At 38.0% G+C, this 14,744-nt stretch overlaps 1 protein-coding gene across 26 annotated transcripts in view; it reads right to left on the minus strand.

Annotated features, from left to right (window-relative positions):
• The window catches only part of MTA3 (metastasis associated 1 family member 3), a 229,338-nt gene that overhangs the window by 84,461 nt on the left and 130,133 nt on the right, over positions 1–14,744 (minus strand). For all 26 annotated transcript variants that reach the window (XR_014842082.1, XR_014842081.1, XR_014842080.1 and 23 more), the window contains 2 exons: positions 11,265–11,328; positions 7,866–7,983 (listed from right to left, as the gene is read on the minus strand). Coding sequence is in view for 22 of the 26 variants with exons in the window: in XM_085019424.1 (XP_084875550.1) it covers positions 7,866–7,983; positions 11,265–11,328 (182 nt within the window). In the remaining 4 variants the exon portion in view is untranslated. The remainder of the gene's footprint in view (positions 1–7,865; positions 7,984–11,264; positions 11,329–14,744) is intronic.

A 14,744-nucleotide genomic window follows, 5' to 3' on the forward strand; every position in this document is an offset into this window, starting at 1 on the left:
GACAGATTTCATCCAAAACTGTGAATCCAAAGTCACTTTAGTTCAATAATTTAAATTATAATATAATTATAATATATATAATACATACTTAAATTATATAATACTTTTACAACAGCTACAAAGTTTAATTTACTATATAAATAATTTTCTTAAAATTCCAGTATTACATCACAGGTAAATAATTCAAAACCAACTACATATGACATTTTTTTCTATGGAAAATTCTCTAGTTAATTTATTCTAACTCAATAAAGATTTGAAATCTCAAAAGAAACCTTTACCTTCCTTTGCAAGCTACACACTCATCTTTCTAGAGCTCAAGAGTTTTTTAGATGGTGGGTGACCACAGATGAATTTTAAAATTGTAAATCCACAAAAAAGAAATATTCACCAGCAAGACAAATGCTACAACAATGTCTTAGGATTCATCAGGACATATTCACAAAGAAGGCAAGCCTGGAATATATTCTGGCATGGAGCTGATGCTTCCACCTACTTAGGATATTAATTCAAGTTCTAAATCCCATGCCAATGCAAATTGGAATCTGTCCACTGGTCTACACGTACCCACTCAAGAGTATCAAGAGGGGTAGTAAGCACAGACTGCATCAAGTCGTAAATATCTGTTCTTGAATACGGGGTTTTCTACTCTGTAATTTCCCTGCAAACACGTCCTGGCCGTGTATGAAAGTTTCCGTGACGGTAATGTCTGTGGTTTACAAGTGTGGTTTAACTTCTGGTGTATTTCTCTGCCACCCTACACCTTCTCCTCAGAAAATACTCTAATCAGAAAAAAAGGAGTCTTTAAATCTTGTGTTTATTAGTTGGTTGCTGATCACAAGTGAAAAGAAACAGTTTGCATATACCAAATGCTTTAAGTTGAAATAACAGTCCAAAGTTACTTTCATTTATAATGAAAAATAGTGTTTTTCATTGGTAAAGATGAATACCTACAGATAAAGCTACCAAGATATAAACTTAAAAATAAATTTCACAAGGAGTTCCCGCTGTGGAGCAGTGGCTTACAAATCCGGTGTTGTCTCTGCAGCAGCTGGGGTTGCTATAGGTTCGTTCCCTGGCCTGGAAACTTCCATATGCGCCTGAGTTATACCATGTTACAAAGGAACTTCATCATAAGCAACTTCTAACTGCAAAGACTGTTTGGGAATTCTGACTGTGCAATGAAGAGATGAGATTATAAGAGATGTGGAGTACTGACCAGTAGCCTTTTCTGAATCCTCAGGTTCCATAGGGTACCTCAAAAGACTCAATGGGGCCTTCTCCTCCACCTCACCCACAATATGACTTCTCTTATTTAAGGTCATGTTCTATAATAAGAAAGGGTTCTACATAGGCAAAACATTCTCTGACATCAACCTTACACATGTTTTCTCAGGTCAGTCTCCCAAGGTAACAGAAATAAAAACAAAAATAAGCCAGTGGGACCTAATGAAACTGACAAGCTTTTGTACAGCAAAGGAAAACACAGGAGGAAAAAAAAAAAAAAAAAAGACAACCTACGGAATGGAAGAAAATAGTTCCAAACGAAGCAACTGGCAAGGGATTAATCTCTAAAACATACAAGCAACTTATACAACTCAACAGCAAAAAAAACAACAACCTAATGGAAAAATAGGCAAAAGACCTGACTAGATATTTCTCCAAAGAAGGTATACAGAAGGCCAACAAGCACATGAAAAAATGCTCAACATTACTGATTATTAGAGAAATGCAAATCAAAACCACTAGGAGGTACCACTTCACACCTGTCAGAATGGCCATCATTAATAAGTCCACAAATAACAAATGCTGGAGGGGGTGTAGAGAAAAGGGAACCCTCCTACACTGTTGGTGGGAATGTAAATTGGTACAACCACTATGGAAAATAGTATGGAGGAAGCTTAGAAAACTAAGTACAGAACTACCATATGACCCAGCAATCCCACTCTTGGGCATATATCCAGACAAAACTTTCCTTGAAAAAGACACATGCACCCACATGTTCACTGCAGTACTATTCACAATAGCCAAGACATGGAAACAACCTAAATGTCCATCAGCAGATGGACAGATGAATGGATTAAGAATACATTTATACACACACACACACACACACACACACACACACACACACAAATGGAATACTACTCAGCCATAAAAAAAGAGCAAAATAATGCCATTTGCAGCAACCATAGATATAACTAGAGACTTGCATACTGAGTGAAATAAGTCAGAAAGACAAATACTATATGATATTACTTATATCTGGAATCTGATACACAGCACAAAATGAACCTTTCCATAGAAAAGAAAATCATGGACTTGGAGAATAGACTTGTGGTTGCCCCGGGGTGGGGGGGGGATAAACTGGGAATTGGAGGTTAATAGATGCAAACTATTGCCTTTGGAATGGATAAGCAATGACATTCTGCTGTATAGCACTGGGAACTATATCTAGTCACTTACAATGGAGCATGATAATGTAAGAAAAGGAATGTATATATGCATGTGTGACAGGGTCACCTTGCTTTACAGTAGAAAATTGACAGAACACTGTAAACGAGCTATAATGGAAAAGATAAAAGTCATTTTAAAAAAAAAAAAAAAAAGAGGAAGAAAGAAAGAGGGCGTTCCCGTTGTGGCACAGCAGAAATGAAATCTGACTAGGAACTATGAGGTTGTGGGTTCGATCCCTGGCCTTGCTCAGTGGGTTAAGGATCTGGTATTGCCGTGAGCTGTGGCGTAGGTTGCAGACGCGGCTTGGATCTGGTGTTGCTGTGGTTCTGGCGTAGGCCGGTGGCTGCAGCTCCGATTAGACCCCTAGCCTGGAAACCTCCATATGCCATGGGTGCCACCCTAAAAAAAAGGACAAAAGACAAAAAAAAAAAAAGAAAGAAAGAAAGAGTTCTATTGCCTAAATAAATCTGTAAATCACTCACCCAGAAGATAACCAAGAGAAACAGAATGTTAAAGGAAATTAATACTTAATAATGAAATCTATTACATTAATAAATATTTAGTTACATATTTTAAATACAAAGAATGTCTTTGTCAGATAATTGGTATTACTCCCCAAGCTATTAAGAATCATTCCTTTTACCTGGAAGAAGAACCTCAAGGATCTTCCCTCAAGGACTTCAAATTCAGAGTTCCCATTGTGGCTCTGTGGGTTAAGGACCTGACATACCATCCATGAAAATGTGGCTTTGACTGCTGCCCTTGCTCAGAGGGTTAAGGATCCAGCATTGCTACAAGCTGCAGTGTAGGCTACAGATGTAGCTTGGATCCAGTGTGGCTGTGGCTGTGGCTGTGGCCGGGAGCTGTAGCTCTGATTCAACCCACAGACCATAAACTTCCATATGCTACAGGTGCAGCTGTAAACAAAAAAGAAAAAAAAAAAAAAAACAGAGGCCTTCAAATCCTTATGGAGAAGCACTGTAGAATAAATTATTGCATTTTATGTGTGATTTTGTATCCTAAAAAATTTTTTTTAATTCTAAGCTAGGTAGATTTGCTTTCATAATTACATAACTCTTACCAGCTCTATGATTTTCAGGGGCACTATCATAGTTAATAGTTCTTCAGATATGAGGGAACACATGAGAGTCCATGATGTGATTTTTCTGCCCTTTGTTACTTGAAACATCCCACCTTTATTACATGATTCAGCATTTAAATTTACGTGAGCAATAAACAAAATTTTTCTAGGCCTTCTATACACCTAGGCTTTATGTTCTCAAGAGAGAACACAATCAGTAGCTCAGGGCTCAGGGAGTCCAAAATTTTAAAAGTCAAATAACAAAAATAGCATGAAAGATTACATGAATGACACAGTCTAGACAGTGTGAAAAAGGGAGAGATCAGAGTTCAGGGAGGAGTAACAGTGGGCTGCTTGGGGATGCAGAACTTGGGCTGGGTGCCGTGCACACACAAGCACTAGGGTCACTCCTGGCTCCTGGCCTATGCACACATGGACAGGCTGCACTATCTCACCAGGAGCAAGTACATTTGTCAAAAACTCATAGAACTGTACACAAAAGAGGGTGAAATGTGCTACATATAAATTATACTTTAATTAAAACAAGGGAGGAAAAATACCTTGTAAATGATTACTTGGAAGACAAGTGGAATTTTACACAAAATTTCAAACACACATGACTTATGACTTAGAAATTCCACTTCTGGGAACATATTTTCCAATTATATCCAGAGTACGACATTATCTATTATTTAAGGGATACTCAATGCAGTACTATTTGTAAAATTTAAAAATCAAGTGTTTCTAAAAATAAAACATTTAGTGAACACTTAGGTACAGTGATTCAGGTCTAAAATCAAACGTTAAGGACTATATAAACATCCAAAATTATTTCTGGAAGACAAGCTGATTTGCACAGAACAGAATATCAATAAATGCCATCTCTCAGCCTATAATAAACTGATCCACTACTTACAATCCTTTCCAAAAAAACTTCCAAACAGTTGAGTACAGACATGGCATTCTGTTCTCAAAGCCTAGTCATTACTGAGTGACCTTTCCTGGTATTAGGTTCATGAAAATGCAGAAGTCTGCAGTCTGGTTTTATTCACAGCCACCCTATCTACACACCACTGAAAATATTGTGGTTCACAAACTCTATCCTGAGTTGATTTAATTTTTGTGCATACATAACCACCTATAAGTAAGGCAAGGTAAAGAATGCGAATAACAAAAACCCTAAGAGAAAATATTAATAAATCCTAAACTTGTGTATGACAAATTCTAAATTTTTATATAACAAAAATAAAACATTTAAATTTAAAATCATTATTAGCACTTTTTAATATGTGTAATGCTCATAGACAAAGGCCAAATGCTTTTATATTGGTTTATCTTTACTAGGCAAAGTACTCTTGGCAATACATATAGAATATACACAAGAAATTTACAGAAGGACTAAAGATAACTAAAGGAAGCATAATCTTGGAGTTCTCTTGTGGCACAGTGGGTTAAGGAACTGGCAATGTCACTGCAGTGGCTCAGGTTTGATCCCCGGCCCAGGTGCTTCTGCATGCCCTGAGTATGGCCAAAAAAAGAAAAACCAAACCAAACAAAAAAACCCCTCAACTTTTGAAAATTAAACAACAGTGAAAACAATGAAAAAACCAAAAACAAAGACAATACTATACCAACATGGGGGGGGGGATCCCTAATAATCTATTGGTGGAGGCATCTGGTTCTTTCATTCAAAAATGACTGGAAGGGAGTTCCTGTCGTGGCTCAGCGGTTATCGAACCCAACTAGCATCCATGAGGATGCGGGTTGGATCCCTGGCCTTGCTTAGTGGGTTAAGAATCCAGTGTTGCCGTGAGCTGTGATGTGTGTAGGTGTCAGACCCAGCTCGGATCGTGCGTTGCTGTGGCTGTGGCATAGGCCAGCGGCTACAGCTCAGATTCAACCCTTAGCCTGGGAACCTCCCATATGCAGCAGCTGCGGCCCTAAAGAGACAAAAAGACAAAAAAAAAAAAAAAAAAAGAAAAAATGATATGCAGCCTTTTTGAAGGGCAAAGAAGCATTTTCACTATCTTGCAAGAAGCTGTGCTTAAAAATTATGCAGCATAAATATATGAACAGATTTTTCTACCAGCATCATTTGTAATATCAAAAAATGTAAACACCTAAAAGTTTATCAATAGGGTACTAGTAAAGGGGATAAATTATGGCACATTCATGTAGACTTAAGAACTCTATAGTCACCAAGAAGAATAAAATCACTCTAACTCATGGGGAAAGATGCTAGAAATACACTATTAACTAAAAGAAGCAATTGCAGAGTAATACGCAACTGGCCACGGCACAAAGAGAATTCCTGAATGGAGATTCTGAGCCAGAACATGTACCAAAAAACCCAACCCTAAACAGTAATAGTAATTAAATATGGCTTTGGAATGAAGGCAAGGGGATAGTGTTCATTTTCTACATTATACGTATCCTTACTTTGTGAGTTACTGTTTAATGGTAAGAATGTTTTACTTTGAAATCAGAAAAATAAAGGGTGTTTTTTTTAGTTTGCTTTGGTTTTTTATTTTTTTTATTTTTTTTTTTATTTTTTGTCTTTTTGCTATTTCTTTGTGCCGCTCCCGCGGCATATGGAGGTTCCCAGGCTAGGGGTCGAATCGGAGCTGTAGCCACCGGCCTACGCCAGAGCCACAGCAACGCGGGATCCGAGCCGTGTCTGCAACCTACACCACAGCTCACGGCAACGCCGGATCGTTAACCCACTGAACAAGGGCAGGAACCAAGCCCACAACCTCATGGTTCCTAGTCGGATTCGTTAACCACTGCGCCACAACGGGAACTCCATGCTTTGGTTTTTTAATTTTATGGCCACATCCAGGGCATATGGAAGTTCCCAGGCAAAGAGTTGAACCCAAGCTGCAACTGTGACCTACACTGTAGCTAGCTAGCCACACCGGACACTTTAACCCACTGTACCAGGCTGGAGATAAAACTTGCGTCTCTGCAGCAACCCAAGCCACTCCAATCAGTTTCTTCACCCACTGCACCATGGTGGAAATTCAGAAAATAAAGGTTTTAAACATAAATAAACATAAAGTAATGACAGGAAAAAGAAAAAGTAAGCCTTTCTAGGAAGATCTGTTTTTATTCATTTATTTTTTTGTCTTTTTTTTTTTTTTTTTTTAGGGCAGCACCCACTGCATATGGAGGTTCCTATGCTAGGGGTCCAATCGGAGATACACGCCACAGCCACAGCAACGAGGGATCCAAGCCACATCTGCAACCTACACCATAGCTCATGGCAACCTGCTGAGCAAGGCCAGGGATCAAACCCATGTCCTCATGGATGCTAGTGGGGTTCGTTAATCACTGAGCCACGACGGGAACTCCAGGAAGATACGTTTTTAAAATGCAGTTTTGGGAGTTCCCGTCGTGGCGCAGTGGTTAACGAATCCGACTAGGAACCATGAGGTTTCGGGTTCGGTCCCTGCCCTTGCTCAGTGGGTTAAAGATCCGGCGTTGCCGTGAGCTGTGGTGTAGGTTGCAGACGCGGCTTGGATACCACGTTGCTGTGGCTCTGGCGTAGACCAGTGGCTCCAGCTCCGATTCAACCCCTAGCCTAGGAACCTCCATATGCCGCGGGAGCGGCCCAAGAAATAGCAACAACAACAAAAGACAAAAAGACAAAAAAATAAATAAATAAAATAAAATGCAGTTTTGAATCTCTCTACTATACACACTACTCAGATCAGCCAATATTACCACCAAAATCTAACTGTTCACTAAATTCCACAGCTACCTTAGATAGATGACATGAAGGCATTCAGGATCTCAAGGAGTGAGCATGTCACAATACAAACATTCTTAAAGTTGTATTTAAAAGAAAAACATAGGCAGAAAACTTACAAAAATATGAATTAAAAAATAACTGATCAGGAGTTAACAGTTGTGGCTCAGTGGTAATGAACCCGACCAGAATCCATGAGGCTGCGGGTTCAATCCCTGGCCTTGCTCAGTGGGTTAAGGATGCAGTGCTGCCATGAGCTGTTGTGTAGGTCGCAGACGATTCTTAGACCTGGCATTGCTGTGGCTCTGGCGTAGGCTGGCAGCTGCAGCTCCGATTTGACCCCTAGGCTGGGATCTTCCATGTGCCGCAGGTGCAGCCCTAAAAAGCAATCAATCAATCAATCCATCAATCAATAACTGATCAAACACATCACTTTTAGCTGCTGCTTGTTGTATTTCTAAAATTGGAAGACCTTGTAATTTTTGAAACTGCCCTTTAAAGTTGTTTCTTCCATAGGAAAAAAATATCTTGAGTTTCAAGGTTGTTTTCACAGGACTTGGAACACAGAGAAAAACATACCTTCTAAGAGCATTTCTGGAATGTCTGCTTGATATCTAGGTCCCACTCTGATTTCACCTTTGTCAGCTAATAGTGTTTTCACTGAGGGATCATACACCAATGAGTAGAAAAAGGTATCCTGGGAAAAAAAGTAACAAAAAATATCTAGGTAAATGTAATTCCTTCTACTTTTTATAAAACAATAAAACCCAATGTCAAACCATAATACTTCAGAGTATAAAATTTCATTTTGGTGAGTAAATTCATAAATCTTTAAGAAGAGCATGATGTTACTATCATCAGGTAAATAATGTAAAATTAAATGAAACCAAAATAAATAGCTTACAATAAAGACGGATAATAAAGTGTTGTTATTATTTGCTTTAGTCTAACAGAAAACCATTAACTGCTCTAAAGCTAAAAGCTAGCAAAATTAAATATAAGTCAAAGGAAGACATCTGAAATCAAGTCATCAATTAAAGCTGTAAAACCCACACCAAACAGTAAGGATGCCTTCACAAACACTTGGCACTCCTTACTTTTATTTAGAGTGTCCATCCCACATTTTATCAAAAATATTAAAATGCCCACATATCTCACATTAAACAAACTAGAAGAACTTAGTTTATATGTAGATTATTAATATGTCATATTGTGCACATTTAATGAACTATCTATTCACTATAATTCTGCAGTTCTCCTTTAAATCCTGAAACACTCATACCTTTATATAGATAGGCATATAATCAGAACTACACATGCTACCACCACCAACACACCCACCTAACTTTCCATGGTCCATTAAAGAGCAAATGTCCTAGTTACCGGGCCTCATGGATCAAAGGTCCCAAGGCCACCAGTCCTTGGCTGAAGGCTGCATAACCACTGGAGGTAATGTGAGCCAGGAGTCTTATCCCTGACTCCCACTATGGTTCTGAGGTCACCAACTGCATGACTTTCTGTATTATATCCTGGAAGGGCCTATCCCTAACAACACAAACTGATAAAGTATTAAAAAGCAAGTGTATAGGAAAAAAAATACTAAAGAGCTTTGCAAATTTTCTCTATTATAGTCCTTAGCATATGCAAATTGCTAACCAATTAGAAGTCAAAAAACATCTCCTTTAAAAAAAAAATTCGACTCTCTTGGAGTTTTCATTGTTGGCTGAGCAGGTTAAGAGCCTTGGAGTTCTCATTCTTGCACAAAGAAAACAAATCACACTAGGAACCATGAGGTTGTGGGTTTGATTCCTGGCCTCGCTCAGTGGGTTAAGGATCCGGCGTTGCCACAGCCGCAGCATAGGTCACAGAGGCGGCTAGCATCTGGTGTGGCTGTGGCTGTGGCTGTGGCATAGGCCACAGCTGCAGTTCTGATTCTACCCCTAGCCTGGGAACTTCCATATGCCACAGGTGTGGGTGTAAAAAGGAAAAAAAAGATTCCACTCTCTTAACAGAGAGAAAAATACAAAAAAATTCACTGAAACATACTGAATATTTCCTCTTTAATTTTATCTGTGAACAAAAGCTAAATTCTGAGCATCATCATTATCCATGTGATTATTCATCATCCTGTTGGAGAGACAATAAACTCCAGCTTCTTTTTCTAAATTTCATGAGTATGAAAACTATAAACCTTTTTTTCTGTCTTGAATATTTATTTTCCTTTTAGTTTCTTTATCAGGTTTCTAGTGTGCAGTAGTTCTACATGTTTGCACTAATCTTTTGCTACAATGTTTGAGATAAGGGAAGGATACTTTTGTGCACAGTAAATTTTTTTTTTAACATTTGGAGATTATATACAAAGGGCTAATCTTAACATATTAAAAGCTCATTTGCTATACACCTGAAACTAAAATATTTTTTAAAAAGAAAATATGCGGAGTTCCCATTGTGGTGCAGCAGAAATGAATCTGACTAGTAACCATGAGGTTGTGGGTCCGATCCTTGGCCTCGCTCAGTAGTCAGTAGGTCTTAAGGATCCAGTGTTCTGTGAGCTGTGGTGTAGGTCACAGATGTGGCTCAGATGCTACGCTGCTGTGGCTGTTGTGTAGGCCAACAGCTGTAGCTCTGATTTGACCCCTAGCCTGGGAAACTCTATGTGCCACGGGTGCAGTCCTAAAAAAAAAAAAAGAAAAGAAAAAGAAACTATGCCCCTTTAATTCCTCTTAAAAAATACATATATATGGGAGTTCCTGTCGTGGCGCAGTGGTTAACGAATCCGACTAGGAACCATGAGGTTGCGGGTTCGGTCCCTGCCCTTGCTCAGTGGATTAACGATCCGGCGTTGCCGTGAGCTGTGGTGTAGGTTGCAGACACGGCTCGGATCCCGCGTTGCTGTGGCTCTGGCGTAGGCCGGTGGCTACAGCTCCGATTCGACCCCTAGCCTGGGAACCTCCATATGCCGCGGGAGCGGCACAAAGAAATAGCAACAACAACAACAATAACAACAACAAAAAAAAAGACAAAAAAAAAAAAAATACATATATATGATAAAGATGTTGAGAAAACAAACACTATGAAACCATAAAGATTAAATACTGAAACATTATCAATAGTGAAATATTTTCCCCTCAATACAAATGATAAAACTACAAAATGTGGAATAATCTTAAAGACTTTCCTCTCTTCAAAGAAACACATGCTCTAATTCAACTTGTTAAAAATGTTTCTCCTTGAAGTTTAAAGAAAAAATATTCCTAGTTGACAAAGTTTATTAGGATTATAGGAAAGAAAGCTGACACCAATGGTAAAATCTTATCTGGAAAGAGTCTAAAAGAAAAGCTATTTATTTAAAACAAAAAACAAAAAACCGCCAAAAAACAACAGGGAGGAGGACCAAGTAAGTACACCTAAGTCATTTATTTCATTAGGGCAAAAATATTTCTCCTGCTACCAATTAAATCGGGTGCTACACTTTATAAGCTTTTTTTTTTTTTTTTTTTTTTTTGTCTTTTTAGGGCCGCACCCACAGCTTATGGAGGTTCCCAGGCTAGGGGTCTCATCAGAGCTGTTGCCACCGGCCTACACCACAGCCACAGCATCACCAGATCCGAGCCTCATCTGCAACCTACACCACAGCTCACACAGCAACGCTGGATCCTTAACCCACTGAGCAAGGCCAGGGATGGAAACCGAAACCTCTTGGTTCTTACTTGGATTTGTTTCTGCTGCTCCACGATGGGAACTCCAACATAAGCTTTTCTTGACCAAACAAAACGAGAGAGACAGACAGGAGTTTTTGCCAACTTTTATCTCAGTTAACCAGAAAAATTAAGTTACCTAAATACATTTTAGTCTTTTACAATAATACTGCTATTACAGTGCAATAATTTGTTAGAAGAGGAAATAATACAAAAGTATGGGCTTCATGTGAAAAAAAAAAAGAGGGGAAAACACAAACAAGTGTTAATTGTGAATTACCTCTTTATCAAGATACGACAATACTGACTCTGTCTCATTCAGAAGGGCAACACTGCATTTCCCCCTGTTGAAAGAGGAAAAAGTGAATAAATATAAGAAAGGCCATCTCATCTTCACAGTAATGATTTATAAAATAAGGAATATTCAAAATGTAAAGGTGGTATTAAGAAACTAGATGGCAGTTAGAAACATCTATCTATGTATATATACTTGGACTCTCTCTACAATCTTGGTGTTGTGTAACCTTAAAAATAAGACTGCCTTTGAGGACATTGACTGTGAGGCTAACCCAGAGAAGTAGCAGTGTTAGCCAGTAAATCTTTATAACATAAAAGACTTTATAGTGATTTCCTAAATTTTCAAGAAAAAGAGAAGAGTACAATGCAACCTTCAACTAAGAATCAGTTTCTGAACCTGTAAAGAATTAATATGAGGTAATGTTATATATACCAGGGATCTTCAAAGATATCACCGTGCAAACCAGTACCTAAAATAATCTTCAAATTTAAGCAGCCACTGCATATGAGAACCTAAAAATAATACACATTCAGAGCAGGATTAACTAACTTACCTTTATTGAAATTACTCTAAAGACTAGTTAAAATTTAAACACAAGTAACTTCCATAGAGCAAGGGACAAATAAAGACCTACAGATTCATGGACCTTGAAGTCTGATGGCATTTACCTTTGCTCATAGCTGGGTATGAGTTTGGAAATGAAATGTCTATTTAAAAAGGCTTGTCTGGAACTGAGAAAAATTAAGGTTATCCAGGTAGTGGTATTTATTACAAGGACTTTTTAAAAGTCCACCAGCTTAAAAAATTCAGTATAGCTACAAATTTGACAAGAGAATTTTAATAAACTATTCAGGTTATAGATATTGGTCAGGGCTCACAAAAAAATGTTTTAAATGTCAAAATGTCATTTGAGCTTCTAAACAAAAATCACTAATTCCTCCCCACTAAATAACATGAAAAACAAATAAATGACATACATTACATAGGAAGCTAAACAGACTTGATGTTGGTTCAGAGTGAAATATGATTCAAAGGAAAAAAATTACCAACAGCAAAAGTAAAATATTAACATGTAGGTCAAAAATTACATTTTACTAAATACTTTCCAACTATATACTCATTAAATCAAAAAAAAAATTCTCCTCATCAAAACATCTTTCTGTTCAAGTTTCTTCATGGCTCAGCAGATTAAGGATCCAGTATCACTGCTGTGGCTCTGGTTATAACTGTGGTATGGGTTTGAAGCCTGGCCCAGGAATTCTTTTTTTCTTTTTGTCTTTTTGCCATTACTTGGGCCGCCCCCATGGCATATGGAGGTTCCCAGGCTAGGGATTGAACGAGAGCTACGGCCACCAGCTTACGCCAGAGCCACAGCAATGTGGGATCCAAGCCACATCTGCGACCTACACCACAGCTCTCGGCAACGCCAGATCCTTAACCCACTGAGCTAGGCCAGGGATCGAACCCGAAACCTCATGGTTCCTAGTCGGATTCGTTAACCACTGAGCCACGATGGGAACTCCCTGGCCCAGGAATTCTTGCATGCCACAGACACAGATATAAAACAAAACAAAACAAAAAAACCAAAAATATCTTTCTATTAATCATCTTAGGTTGCTATTACTTCAAAAGACTTGTCTGAAAGCATGTGGTATTTCCATATTAGCCTGTCAAATCTCTAATTTTGTTACCCAAAGTTATAAACGTTTTCTGTTTTTCTAATATATTTTATTCATACACATTACTGAAGCCGAAAAATTAACATTATTACTTCATTGAACATAACAACACTCAGCGTCAGTAATTACCTGACACGCTCTTAAAAAGGACAGAATTACGAGCAGGGAAACTGCTATATTGCTGTTAGCACATCTACAGCTGCCAGAGAAGAGCTTCTGTGACCAGTGAATATATGTTCACACATGCACGAGTGCTTAAGTAACAAATAGGATTTCCAAAAATAGTTTCATTTACTTTCCTTGCCTAAATAACAGCCAACAAAGCAGTTATTTCTAACATTTAATACTTAATCACCTAGAAAAAAAAATTAAGTTTGCTGAAGTCAGTTTTTCTTTTAACGGGGAGGAGCAGAAGCTGTGTTATTTTAAGAAACACCATTCGAATTTCGTGGGATAACAGACGCTGAGAATTCATACAAACAATACAGCATAAAGTTGTCATCAGACTCTCAAGTGACAAAAGAATTTAAACTGAATCACTACACCATTATTTTAATAATTATATCATGCGATAAGAAAACATTGGTTATACTGTTTGAGAGACACAATATGATCAAAAACCAATAAAAGAATATTCCAATCAAATTAAATATAAATTATTTTTGGAACTATAGATTGTATGCAAAAATGAAAGGGTTAATAGGTGATTTCAGTTTTTAATTTTTCTTTAATGTAGCTATATTGTACTTTTTCCTAAATTAAAAATGAAAATCTGACACTTAAATTTTCATGTACATATATTAACAGCTAACAAAGTAAGAGGTTGAGTCAGAATTATTTTATGAATTAAATATGAATATGTAATTAACACATGTACCAACACGCCAAGAGTTGTTGATGAAAGTAGTTTAAAAAGAGATTTAAAGTGTTGGCTTCCTTTATGCTTGACAAATCCTGGCTCATAGAGAAAAAAACATGATAAATTTTCAGCTAACTGCACACTAAAGAAACTATTATCAAGTTATCAAATTCTAAATATGGATAACCCAATTGTTTTATTCTGAACCCCAAGCAATAAACCTGTGACTCTTCCATAGTACTAGCATCCATGAGCACACAGGTTTGATTCCTGGCCTTGCTCAGTGGGTTAAGGATCGGCTGTGGTGTAGGTCACAGACAAAAGACCAAAAAAAAAAAGAACAACCGGAGTTCCCGTCGTGGCGCAGTGGTTAACGAATCCGACTAGGAACCATGAGGTTGCGGGTTCGGTCCCTGACCTTGCTCAGTGGGTTAACGATCCGGCGTTGCCGTGAGCTGTGGCGTAGGCCGGTGGCTACAGCTCCGATTGGACCCCTAGCCTGGGAACCTCCATATGCCACGGGAGTGGCCCAAGAAATAGCAACAATATCAACAACAACAAAAAGACAAAAGACAAAAAAAAAAAAAAAAAAAAAAAAGGAACAACCTTTCCCAAATGTAATGGGTATAAAAACATATCAAAGACTCCAACATTTCAGAAAGACCACTCCAGGCCCACATAATCATTCATATTGCTTTTCAACAGGCACAGGAGCACAGAATTTTTAGAGATAACATGATTTCCCATAGATCATCCAAAAAGTTTTTAAAAGTATACTCTATTTCAAAGGCTGTGCAGAGTTCTGTTACAGAGAGAAATAAGAATAATTACAACACAACACAGTCTCATGTTTAATGGCAGGTGCTGATCAGCCAAGAATCTGCTATTTGCTTAAAAAGACATTCAGTTTAATCCCCACAGACT

Source organism: Sus scrofa, chromosome 3, assembly GCF_054392235.1.
Source record: "Sus scrofa isolate SSC_HxYL_T2T_F1_AM1 chromosome 3, Sscrofa_HxYL_maternal_Yorkshire_Landrace_v2.0, whole genome shotgun sequence".
NCBI classification, from domain to species: domain Eukaryota; kingdom Metazoa; phylum Chordata; class Mammalia; order Artiodactyla; family Suidae; genus Sus; species Sus scrofa.